The 14204-nt window shown below is 33.3% G+C and overlaps 1 protein-coding gene across 4 annotated transcripts in view; it reads left to right on the top strand.

Annotated features, from left to right (window-relative positions):
- Positions 1–3461: 3461 nt before the first annotated feature.
- Positions 3462–14204, top strand: part of LOC126762035 (heparan sulfate 2-O-sulfotransferase pipe-like) — a 32318-nt gene continuing 21575 nt past the window's right edge. For 3 of the 4 annotated variants that reach the window (XM_050478510.1, XM_050478512.1, XM_050478511.1), the window contains exons 1-3: positions 3519–4499; positions 9956–10122; positions 10549–10607. In XM_050478510.1, coding sequence (XP_050334467.1) covers positions 4411–4499; positions 9956–10122; positions 10549–10607 — 315 coding nt within the window. In that variant the 5' untranslated portion in view covers positions 3519–4410. The other variant, XM_050478513.1, reaches the window with a different exon arrangement.

The raw sequence follows: 14204 nt of genomic DNA, 5'->3' as shown, positions 1-14204 counted from the left end.
CGTTATTCATGGCAGTTTTTACAAAGCGCATATAACCCATATTTATTTATGGGCGTAAAATAATTTATACAAGTATGTTTTGCTGATTCCAAAAAATTAAAAGAACTGAAATGTAAAATGTAATAGCCACAAACATTTAATCGAATTGAATTCACACGGAAAATCAAGAAATTTGAACTTACTGCGAGAACTACATATATACTCTTAATTGCTTATTATTTGTTTCACATATACACACTTACAGGGTGATTGCATGGCATAAGTAATGCACATAGTAATTCCGACATGCTTGGTCTGACATCTGTCATTAAACATCTGTTCAAATTTGTTAGATATTCGCATCATGGAACAGCACACATAACCCACCTGAAATCGCTCAGCTGCATTCTTAAAAGATTTAACTGAAAAGTTTCTATGTAAATAAATTCAGTTTTCTTTGAGATTATTTCTCATATAGGTATTGGTAGGTTATTTATGACATAAAAATTTAATTTGTTTTTACGGTTGAGTAGTTGCAATGTCAGAAAAACTGAGAAAGACTAAATAGAATATTTAAATTTTCTTTTATTTCCAAGAACCATCGATAAAACCACAGCGCGATGTTCGGTTCAATCAGCTGATTTTACATTGGTCGGTCTGTTTACGCTGATTGTCTTATAATGGATTATCAATACCATCGTATGGGATTTCGTTTCAGGTTTCATTCTTCGTTTATCGCTGCTGGATTCTTGATTTTGTGAAACGTCGAGGTGCGAACCAAATTACTCGTATATACGTAAAAATATTGTTCTACAGATTATATGTTTGGAAAATTGCTAATGTGACATAATTTAGTGATATCTACAAAATTATAGCTCCTCTCATATACGGATTGGAGATCAAACTTCATTATAAAAAAGAATATACCTATAAGGAAAAACTTTTATCAATTTGGTTTCGGCGTGCAGTTTAAATGAACCAGTCCGGGTCAAATTTGATGAGATAGTAAATAAGGTATATACTGATTGCGAAATACAGGTTTGTCCAAAGGAAGCACAATTTTTGCTTAATCTCCTTTTCATTGTTTGATAATACTTTCCGTAGAAAATACTTATATTCTTTTAAAAATTATTAAATATTGAAAAATGAATGGAAAGCAATATAAAGCACATATTTTACCAAATGTATACTTTTATACAATGACAAAGTACAGCCTGTTTAATGCCCTATTTAATTGAACATTTATCTAGGTGAAATTCTGGAACAAATAAATTTAATAGTGAAAAGTTTCTGGTATATTTACCCAAATGTTTGACATTCATAGCACTTGTTTCAATAGTTTTCAAAGTACGCAAGTAAATATAAGTGGATGTGCTTTGTGACAAAAAAGCACCCGGAAATTGTAATGAAATTCCCCGGGTAAATGATAATTTGCTAAGTTAGTAGGACTGTCCTTGATTACTATGTCAAATAAGAGCGCGTTCCGTCAACCAGTTTGTTGACAGTAATCGCTTAAGTCGGTACATCTCAGTAAGCCGTTGACATTTTTACAATGGATAAAAATATCGAACAAAGAATTTGTCTCAAATTTTGTATTTCCAATCAAATTTCATATGCGGAATCGTTGCGAATGTTGGAAAAGGCTTTCGATGTTTTAAGAACACAAGCCTACGAGTGGTACCAAGCCTTCAAAGACGGGCGAGAGATCGTTGAAGACATGCTACGTACTGGATAACCTTCGACCACTTCAAATGGTGAAAATATTAAAAAAATGAAGGATATGGTGCTTGAAAATCCCCGATTAAGCTGATTGTTTTCTAAAGGAGTACGATTGTGACCGAATTTAAAGCCAAAAACACAATGAATACCAGCGATCAACCACCCGATTCTCCACATTTGGCTTCGTGTGGAACCCGTTTTCAGTCGATCGAAGAGATAAAACAAAATTCGCTGAAGAGCTGAAGGCCATATCAAAAAGTGCCTATGAAAAGTGTTTTGACGACTGGAAAAATCGTTGGCATAAGTGTATTACATCTGGTGAGGATTATTTCGAAGGCGACAAAATAAATATTGATGAAAAATTAATTATTTTTTGTTGTTTACAATTTCCGGGTACTTTTTACGAATTAATTTTGTAGTGGAACGGACGATGTTTTTAATGTTTTCAGTTTGATGCGTGTTTCTTTCGGTTTGTTTTTGTAAAAAAACATATGTGTTGACCCATTTTAAACTATGCGTAAGAAATATAGTTAGAATATCATGATTCAAATCGGCTAGGTATCATTTTCCTCATTTTGATGCTAACAAGAATACAGTAAAATATAAGATTTGAACTTTCTGTTTAGAAATTTTTACTTGATTTGGTTTGGTGAACGAAAATACTATGCTCATTAATTTACAATAACTAATTGAGCAACCGTTCAGCTTGTGATAGATAATTTAACTAAAAGTGCCGTTCCAATTAAAATTGGTTTTGTCTATGAAAGTAATGGTAACAGCAAACGATGACCGGAACCTCTATGGATAATATGTTTTATCCTGTTGTTGATATCTCTTCAGAGGCGAAAACGGCAAACAAGTTTCATAGATGTATAAAAACACTTTCTAAAGACAGTCGGTTGGACTCGTACATTTGTAAATAAGGGCGCCCACGCATCAAGTGACATAACCGAAATTAGTTAGGCATTTCTGCGTATGGAGTGAACTGCTGGCGTAACATTAATAAGCGTTGATGTGATTAGCAATTTTTTCTCAAGCGTGCTGAAACCGTTCCACTATCGCACATACATATGTATGTATGTACATATGCCACAAATGAAGGAAATAATAAGCAGCTTCTGTGTGTGTTTTCATAGGGTTCGTGAATATATTCAGAGCTGCTGCGATGCTCTTTGAAACGCGTACGAAGCCACCATGTGCATCTCGATGTTATGCACTTCTGTACTACATTTTACAAACTCGTGTATGTACATATGTTGATCAAACATTTACACCTGTGCATGCAATGCTGCAACTATGGTTAATATTTACGTGCATATATGTACATGTACATACATATTTATTAGTAGAAATATATTCATGCTCTACAAAACGGTAACCATTCTCTTATTGTATGCTAACAACTGTACATGTTTGGTTAGGCATATTAATATACGTATCTATATTTAGATGTATGTATGTGCATATACCTGAGTGCAAACAAACCAAACTACACTACCGTCTTTAGCTAACTGTTAAGCAAGTTGTAGCGAATTCTCCTTACTACCTTGCCCCAATAGTAAAGGTGAGCAAAATGAAGGAGATACTAGCGACATGCTGCGACTATGCTCATAGCACCCATATATGCATATGTATGTAATATACATATCTACATTTACTCATATGCCCCATAGTGGGCTGATCAAGTGCAAATGTATCCCAACTTTTCTACGCGGCCAGAGAGCCCCGACGCTACGCTTGGGCTTTTCAGTTTACTTCTAAGCCTCAGCTTCTAACTTAACTGTTACGGACGGAAAAAATGCACTACGTTCATAGTAAGATCCAACATACTTAAGTCTGTTCATATTTGTCTACACCTTTACGCACTTGCTTACATACACACAAACGTATATTGACTCTTTTGAGTGGAGCAGCAGCTGTGCAAAGAAATATGGTATGAAAGAAGCAAAATGAAAGCTATACAACAACACAAACTGTAATAGGAGCATGATGCCGCACTAACGATCGCAGCTGAAAAAGTAGAAATGCGGCAAAGACATGAAGCGTTGCGAGCGAGCGAGCGCACATAACTTCACCGAGTGGAAACGCTGAGTTGCTGCGACTTGACGCGAAGCGACGGTTCTGTCTGCCTATGGTTATGTCTTGGGCTGTTGCTGTTGCTGCCACTGCCGCCGCTGCTCATTGCTGTTGCTGACAATAATTAGCTAGCAAGTTGGCCAAAAAGCGGTCAGAGACCGACAGAAAATTTCAGTTTAACCGCGATTGCCAATCGCTTAAGACGTTTTTTAAAATCATCGACGGCGTCTCGTTGCTTACATTCATTCTGTCTTTGAAAGTTTTACTGTGTTGGAAGTCGGTCTTGAATATTTCTGCTTTTCTGCATTGGCTTCAAGTTCACATATCAAGACATTTCGAAGAAAAAAATTGATTCGAGTCAATAGCCAAGTTTAAAGCATTGAATGCACATGTTACAAAGTCGCAATTGCAATAATTCTTAATTGATTTAATAACGCGCGTGCATACATACATATGTGCATAGATGTGTGTGTAACAAATTAAATATATTTGCGTATTAAAGTGCTCAGAAACAACTAACTATTGCAAAAGGTTGAAGTGATTTTTTAGAATACATATTTAACAACATTTCCGTGTGTACAATTTACAAACATACATATATAGCATTTTTACCACTGCCAAGATCGTGTCGACGAAATGAGTTTGGGCGGGGAAAAATCGTTCAAAATGCGGATGCGCGACATGGAAAACGCTTTCAAATACCGCCGAATACCATACCCAAAACGGTGAGTTTACACTTTAAACGCTTTAAAGCGGCCGAATCGGCCAGTCTAGGCAAACTCCGCACTACTGAAACTAGTGTTACAGGAAATATGATAAATATCTATTACACATAATATATAGTATGCACTATGTACTTATAATGGAATTGAGTGTGCTCTCCTGTTGAATATTTTGAAAGTCTTGTAAATATTTTCGAAAAAAAAATCCGCTTCCTGGTGGTCAGTTGCACAACTAAACAATTGACCAATTTTTCGCGCTCTCACCCATTTACAAAAAGCAAAATGAAAAAAATATAACTATAAAAACTAGATAAAACCTACTAAACTCGAATTGAAGTCATCAAATTGAAATGACTCCAAGCGAGAGCAAAAGAAGCCATAAAGCAATACCGAAACGGTACGTTTGTACTCCTAACATAATGACATTACAGAAATGGTAAAAGGCCGAAGAAAAACTAAGAAAACAAAAAAAAGAACAGAAACAAAAACAAAAACATTGAAAGCATTAGAAAGCACCAAAACAGAGGAGTAAAAATCATTGAAACTAAGCAAGTGGCAGTGGACTACAGCAGGAGCTGTTGTTCCAAATTGATATCACCTAGTTTCCAATTAAATGCAAACCGGTATCAATTGTTTTAGACGCACACTTAATCTATGTACGTGCATGGCTGTGTACGTGTTGCCAACAGCGCCATTTACGGCCAAATAAAGTTGAAGTTGGCTGTTGCAAATAATAACTGGTTGGCTATGTAGTGCAAATATGCGTGTGCTTGAAGGCGACTACAGCACACTTGGGCTGTGGAAAAGTGAATTGCATTTTATAAATCTACGAACACGCCTAACTATCTATGCGCACAAACATACATATATACATACATACGTACATAAATATTGGCTTATAGATTTTCGAGCAACTTAAACTAAACTCCAGATGGGTGAAATCTCTGCTTTGATACTCTCCATTTTCATTTTATGCACACCAACTGGGAAAAGTGTTAGGCCAGCATTTTTCTTTGCTATAATACGACTATAATACATATATAATTTGTCTGTAAATAATTGACGCAAATTTAGTTAATGCGACTGGTGCGCAGGTAAATTTCAGTATTTTTGAATTTGACGCGCAAACAGCTACATACATACATACATACAAATGTATTCAATTTTGCACATTGCAGGTGTATCATTCACTTAATTATGACAATTTTACATACATTCATATGTACGCCGCTGTCCCATTTGAAGCACAAACGCGGCAAATTTGAATTTGGAGTTTTACGCAATTCTTAAACATTTCTGCTTACTTGTAGGGACAGACTGTATAGCCACTCAACATTCTAAGCCAAAAACTCAGTATGAAAACATTTTAGATGCATTTGCTAGCACATTGCAATGGAACGCACCAACTCTGCTTAATTATTCTAAATGGTGTGAGAAATGGTTCTAAAGCAATAAATTTGACAGCGACAATATTCTCATAAAAACCTTTCTATCCTTTCATGAACATTTGTAAAGTCTATAGAATTCGGCATAATATTGAAGAGGTCGTTTATCTTCTCGCTAGCTGTCATGTTTTGGACTTATTTTTGATAAAGAATTGGAAAAATAATAATTTTTTCTCAGAAAACTGCCTCAACATTTCATTGAATGCGCCACTCCTGGTAAGACGTTGTCGACTTTTTATATTAAATTTTAGCTTCAGAACCTTGCTGAGTTGAAGATCTCACCAAATGGCAGAAGGCAGCAATTTAAAAATAGTGTATTTTTTGACCATCTTTTCTTTAAGGCTATGGCGGTATAAGTCGAAATTGAAAAGATCGATTTTTTTTAACAGCGAAGATATACGAAAAATTAAGACGATCTGATCACTTCGTTTTAGCTAAAATGCCTCAAATAATGCAAGCACTGACCTCAGCGTTGAATATAAGCTTCATATCTTGCTTTGTTTAATATTTACCATCCTTGAAAAGATGATGTAGGTATATCGTTCGCAAAAGCAAAAAGTGCTTATAAAACGGTATCCAGTCTTCTGGGCTGTGAAGCCACAATGTTCAAAATTTCTTCGCTCGAAACGTCAATATCTCTATGGATATTGAGAAGAGCTAGTCCGTACAATCTGTCTTCGCTAGTCGCATTCCGCAAGTAAGTTAACAGCTAGCGAAGTGTCGAACACGACCTTTCACTCGGAGCAGCAGTTACCGTTAGAGTTACAGCGATCTGCAGATATCGATGCACAGTTGGGTGGAACTTTTTGTCAAAAATATTTAGGGTTTCAATGAATGTTTTTGGGTCTTTCCCATTTAGTATCCTCGTGCACCATCTTCAAAATTCAAAATGTTTTAATTCTGTAATAAAATCTATTAATTTAAGAAAGTTTCTGGCGGAATTTAATCACTCTTTCCAACCCCCCTTGGCGTACTCCACTGCCGAACCTCGTAAATTTGATGAACTCCTCAAACAGTTTTACGGAACCTTTGATGCTAAATAATATGTTTGCATACATGAAAAGCAGCAGCAGCACCAGAAAAGCATTGAAACTACTTATTTTAGTAAAAAAAACTTTCAATAATACTCACTCAATTATCAAGAATATGTATATCCTAGAAGATACACTTTTATAATATTATAATTATACCTATGGACTTTATGATATTTTAGAATTTAAAATTCCATGCAAAACTTATTTATTTTGGCTACTTTGAAACACATTTTACTATCCATTATAAGTAATTAAATTTATTGAAATAATTTATTTATTTTTTGATAAATGACAAAATAAAAACTGTTTACATTTAATCTGTCGAATGTTTTTTAGAACGTCTTTAATAATAGTCATCAAATATGGTATATACTTAGTACTTGCTAGCATAATATTCTATGCCCTATACATGTATTGTTCTATCAGTGATTTTTTGTCGATTACAAAGAGGGCATGTTTGTTCTCTTTTCTTAAATCTGGACCAGTAATAATGACGGTGGGACATGAAACACTATTTTCGGTTGATACCTCACCAAATATTATAAATATTAACCTATTATAATTAACGAGGCCCTATGAGGAACTACGGGAAAATATATATAATGAACGATTATGTAGGCTAAAAGTGTCTTATGTGTGTAAAGACGAGTATAATGTTTACTCTCTTTCTTAAAAGCGTAAAAATAAAAAAGGGGCTTCTGCCTATCCGTAATGTAAATCTTGTCGCCGCTTTCTAAGTTCGCTTTCAACTGCAACTTGACGGCCAATAATGAATTTTGTAACATTTCACTTCATTGTTTTCATTACATTTCTAATGCTCTTTTGCGTAATTTTAATGATTTTCAGATAAAATCCGGCACAGTCGTAAAATGTTCAGACTTTGCAAATAATTTACTTACATAAAAAAAGAAAAAAATATGAATCTTGATACTTATACCCGCGTTTGCAAAATGCTAATGGCTTTGCTCATATAATATATGTGTATGCATATAAACATACTTAGGTATATACATATGTATATACATATGTACAAAGCATGCCGTTAAAGATTGCTTGTTGTGCGCTACCGTCAAATTGATTAGCATTATGTGCTCTCGTCACGGCTTTTTGCGAATTTTCTCCTGCGTATTGCCGCCTGTTTTCATTTATTTATTATATTTTTTTTCAACTTGAATCTTGCTAATTTATACCACTTAAAAGAGCATTGTAAACTTTCACAAGTTTTGGGTGTCATCTATTTAGAAAAAAATGTTCGAAATTTCACTTACGTTTTTGACACCCACACTTCACAGCCTAATAAGTGTATTTTAGTTAAATATAGATATAGGTCAAAATTAGTCTCATTTCACTTATGCACTTATTTGGCAGATAATGGCAATATTTGAATTTTGTTGAATGTGAATAGTTAATTTAGTGATGTAACGAACTTTGTTTAATGATTTTTATTTGATGTTAATAGTATGTAAATTAAGTGCATATTCACTTCAGTTTTGTTGATTTTCAACTTTTTTGTTGAGCTCGCTATGTTTGAGCCTATTAATTTCGATGCTAGAAGGAATGTCACCTTATCAAAATGGTATATACCCTTTCTGTTGCTGATTGCCAGATTACGCCGCTAAGAAAATATACATTTTTAATTAGCTTGAAAATATTTAATATAAGTAGTATACTCGTATGTTTAAGACTTAGTGAGACTTCTTTTCTAGTAAGAGTTTATAGTACAGTAGCATAGCATCATCATTCTTAAATAAATCTTCCTATATGACAACAAGTATTTATAAACCGAAGAAAATTAAAATTAATAAGATGAAGTATTGTATAATCGGGTTGGTTCACATATTGGCAAGTTCATTTAAGCGTCCCGCATTCGTTCGAAGTTCGGGCGTTCATTGAACTCTCAGACAGACCCTTTTTTTCGCCGGTTTAAATTTCATTTAAATTTCATACAATTATTATGCAGCAAACCGGTATTCCAATCGACCCTTACCTTCATTATTCAAATTAGTTTTGACGATTCATCGTTGGTTGGCTGCTTAGTCGACCCATGGCTTGGTCACTTAAATAATTTATTGAACAACTATTCGTGAAGAGGCATAGGTGCTTGAACTCTTATTCGGCTGATCTGCAATGTGTAGAAGACAAACAAACAGCATACATATGTACATGCAAACATATGGATATTATTGACTTATCTTTGTTTTTGCGTGCTTTCATTCTGCTAACCGCCATATCACCTGCCTGCGGGTGCGTACGCTTGAGTTCAAAGACCTATTTGAATATCTTGAGATGCTTATTAATAATTTTCAAAGAAAAAATATGCTTGCTAACAAAACCGACTACTGTTCTTTTTTTGCTTAGTTCATTAGCAGCACCAGAGTGAATTATTATACATATTTACACCATTTTACATTTACAACAAGACTGTAGAAATATCTCTAAGCAAATTTGTGATCTCTGTAGCAAAAAAATAGCTTAAGCAGTAGTTCCGCAATGTGCAAGTTTTTTTCAACATTTAATTTATTTAAAGAGAAATGGTTATATGCACATAGATTATATAATAATTATAATTAAATATTCAAAATTATTCTTTCATGTGATTCTCAAAAATAGTGCATTCAAATGTTGCCAGTGCTCAGGTTTAACGTTATTACATTTTTTAGTGAAGAAAGATATGCTGTTTCAAGGAGATTTCATTGGTTAACATGTTACTGTTTCCTTGCTGTTGTCACTTGTTAAGGATGACTTTTTTTTATAAAATTATTTGAATATTTGCATAAGTACTAAATTTTGGGTTGAATAAACATGAAATCGTTAGCTATTGAAACGTCTATTTACTTTTCTAGGGTTAGGATGAGCTAACATACCACTTTATTCAACAATTTAAATTTCTTTATAAAACTATATTTTCATAACTTTTTTTATGTATTTTAATTCTTATTTATAATATAAATAACATATTTGTGACTTCTATTTCTTGCAGATCCGTTGAACTCATCGCTATTTTGGCAATATCCTGCACATTTTTCCTTTTCATGCATACAAATAAACTAAACAGCCGCCTCAAAGAGATGGAAATCAAACTGCAACCATCGGAGTTCTCAGCGCTCGGCTTAACTGGCAATCAAATAAGTCCAAGGGAGTCATCAAGTGAGTAATAAAAAATAGAATTATAACTAACAAACGCTTTTGCATTTTTATTTTTACAAATATTTTAACCTATGAGACAGCAAAAATAATACTATCCCACGCCTTTCAAAATTTTTTAGTAATTCTAAAACTTTCGAATGTTCATACAAGAGGTAAATTTTGCATAAGCCAAAGATACAAAGGGTTTGAGATGAAAACACATATATGTTAATTTGTGTGGAATACTGCTAGAATGTACCTTTTGTACCTTTTAAGAGTACAAGTTAACTTATACTCCTTTCGCTGCCAAATCAATAAAAAAGAATTCAATGTTACGTATACGCCCCATACAAAGAGTGTGCGAAGTATAAAGAAACATAATATATTTCTAGTTATGTATGTTGCGCATAATGGTAACTCAATCAATATTTATTTCTCCGATTTCAGGACGTGATAATATCAACACACTTCATGGCACCTATCAATATCTCAAGAGCACCGGCCAGGTATGTTTAGCGTTAAAAGAAAGAGAAAAATATATTGCTTAATCATTGAAGCCATTACATAAATTCGCCGTTATTCATTTCATGGTGTCATGGTACTGGACATATATTGTTTTGATCCAACTGTATGCATATACATATTTATAATAGATCTTATGTCGTTCATACCATACAACATCGGTTACTTTGAAGTGCTTGCACGCCTCGCGTTAGTGGTACGGGACATTACTTCGTCTTGAAATGCATATCTTCATGTTTTCATATGCATTGTTCGGTGTGTGTGCGAAGTGTATCGTATATCTTCGCCTGAGATTATGTCAAGAAAAATGTGAGGCTTAAAAGAAGTGAAGATTCAAAAAAGTATCAAAAAACATTTTTTTGCAATTATTTACATTATATGTTATTTTTATAGAAAAGATCACAACAGCAGAGTGTCAATTTATTAAAACATTTTTAATAATAATTGAGTGTCACAACAAGTTTTAAAAAAATATTTAAGTTTAATATATTTTGAAATTGATTCCGTGAAATTTGTGTGTACAAATAATCTGGCGAAAGATATCTGCCTTCTGACATTAATAAAAAATGCATATCCATCGTTCGCATGTTCTGTTTTTGCATTGAATGTTTAAGGGGCCTTCTAAAAGAGCACACACATACTCAAACACACATACTCGTTGAAACACTTTTACACATTTTCACACATACCAAGGCAGATCAACGCCCAATTTACACATTAAACACATATACATAAATACATCACATATTTTACACACATGTACACATATACATACATATTTGAAACCGATTCAAGTTCACATCTCAATGCACGAAAATTCGCCTTTTTAGCTCTAAACCATCTACTCCTTTGGCCTTTAGCATACCATATAACCACTGTTCTCTCTATTCTTCACTCTACTTGGACTATGCTTTTGCATGTCTCTGGCCACTCACTAACCTTTCAACTTTGTGTCAGGGTCTATGAATTATTTGAAAAATTTAAAGGAAAATTACAAATTGCGGATAATTCAGGTAGGCGGTTTAAACTGTATTTAGTATTTGAAAAAGTTCAAGGCGAAAATAATTTCAATCGAAGCTGAAAAGTATTTGCACACAATTTTTACGCAATTATATCTATAGACTTGTGCGAATCAGTGCGACATAGTGTATTGCAGAAATTTGTTTTTATATGTGAGTCTAATTGAAATTTTTTAAAAGAGAATTGGCAGTTTCTTGTATGAAAATGTGGAATAACTTTCTATACAATACAAGAAAAAAGCGTTATTTAGTTTTAAGATCCGCTTTAATTTTGTCATTCCAAAATATTTAACGGTATCGTTAAACCGGATTGCTATTTTTAATTATTATTTTTCAAATTTTGTCTGGAAAACAAATATTTTCTTATTGGAATTGGTCAATTTTTCAAGTCTCGGTGACTGATTAATATATTTTATTAATCTTACCGACTTTATGATATATTCACAAAGGTATGTACGTGTTGATGTACATATATATCTTAAGCTAAAAAAAGGGGAACAAATGTTATACATTTGTGCTTTCTGCTTTTTAAAAGAATAATCTTTATTAAATGTTCACTTTGACGACTTAAATCATTTTCTTTACAATATTTTGAAGGCGTAATAAGGCAATATTATGTTGCACTAAATACATACATGCGTCTTCATAAATATTTAAATTTTCACCAATTATTTATTTTTCTGTATATATTCCTAATCATTGTCCAAATACTAAATAATTTTTCCTCAAGCGTAATAACTTTTGCCATCAGTGTGGAAGACACCATTCGAAGTAGTACATTACCCTGACCTTGCCACGGCGTATAGAATACCTGAATTTTCAAGATCGTCCAATAAAGTGGTTTGACATATGTAAGCTCTGAGTAGGCTTTATTAAGATACACACATATACACTTAGTGTAGTGTACTTGCTCACCACAACGGTGGTTCTATGGCATCTTGAATATCGCATGTCTTTGTCTCCAAAAGTGGCTTCTTACTTTGGCTCAGCTGACTGCAACTTGCTGCTCTCGCCAACTTTTCCGGTTGAATGAGAAACTGTTTGTATTATTTTTAGTTTGCGCTTGCCAACATTTCCATACATACTCTTGCATATACGTATGTATAGTACATATTTTTGTGTGTAGGCGCTGAGTATTGCATTGCAAATAAAAAACCAACAACTTATCGATGTCAATGATATTTTGTTATTTAAATCGGCCCAGTTTGAAAAAATATGTTGTAATTCGAGCAAGCATCCTAGCTTAGCTGATGACAATTGAAATCAATAATGTGTATTTAATTAGTAATTATTTTTTTATTGGCTCATATTCATGTACATATGCATACATATGCACATATGTATATGTATTGTAAATATGAGTGATTTTCGAATGTTTAATATAATATTTTATTGGTAGAGTGATATATGTACATACATATGTACTTACGTATATACGGACATAGGTATAATCGTATAATTGTTAGTTTCGTGTATGAATTCTTGTGAACAATTAATGGTTAAATGCTACGGGTTTAGCTAAGGTTTTCAGATAGATTCATTATTAAATATATCGAAGTTAGAGAACAATGTTTTGTCTCTCGAAACGGCTGTGTAAAAGAAGTTTTGTTCTGAGCGAAGAGTGGGCCACTTTATCTCTTTTATCGAATTCTACTGATTTCAGAAATTTTTGCTTGTGTAAATTTTTTTCTTTTAAAGAACAAAATTTTATTTGGTGCTTTATTTGTAATCCGTTTGTGAGTTATTTTGTGGCATGGAGATATGTGTATTAGAACGGCTCGATTTACAGGGAGCCAAAAAATAAAAAAAAATCGTATGTGGGAAGTATACTATGGATCATTCCAAACAACTTTACCTAAGAGACGGGCTTCAAGCTATCGATTTTAAGGCAAAGATTTTAAGGATTATAAAAATTTGTTCCTCAGCTTTTGAGATATCTCAATTTTATTTTATACGTACATAGGTGCATTTTAATGTTTTATGGATGGAATCGGCATATCTCCCATGCAATCGATTATTCAGATTTTTTAAACTTTACCTTACAAATCGCTGGCACGGAACCCATTTTAGATCCATAGTCTCTTAGGCAAGTTGTTCAGAAGGATCCGTAGCACACTTCCCGGATGCGCGTTGTTTAGTAGTAATAATTTTTAGTAATCTAAATACTGGTATTATTTTAAACAACGCTTTAAGCTATTTTTTGGTTTAATAATTCATTCAATATATCTTCCGTGTACATTTATGTACCTTATAGTTATATATATATACCTGCACGTTCGTATAAATATTTCCTATTTATATTTGATTTTTCGATATTTCTTAAATTCAAATAAGTGGTAAGTATCAGTTATTATTTAAGGTATTTTACTGTCAAAGCAAATACTTGTCATGAAGTCTAAACAAAATTCGTATGAGTCCAGTAATAAGCCCTTTATCAGCAAAGTTATTCGTCTTTACGGTTATCGGACAAATTTTAAATGTTTTCGCAATCATCACGTTAACAATTTCGGGGTTGGCCTGATCGTTCTCATAACTTGGTATAAACTTAAATTAACAAAAGCT

The sequence above is a fragment of the Bactrocera neohumeralis genome, chromosome 6, assembly GCF_024586455.1.
Source record: "Bactrocera neohumeralis isolate Rockhampton chromosome 6, APGP_CSIRO_Bneo_wtdbg2-racon-allhic-juicebox.fasta_v2, whole genome shotgun sequence".
Taxonomy (NCBI): Eukaryota; Metazoa; Arthropoda; class Insecta; order Diptera; family Tephritidae; genus Bactrocera; species Bactrocera neohumeralis.
Note: the sequence above shows the minus strand (reverse complement) of the source record. Positions and strands in the feature narration are given on the sequence as shown.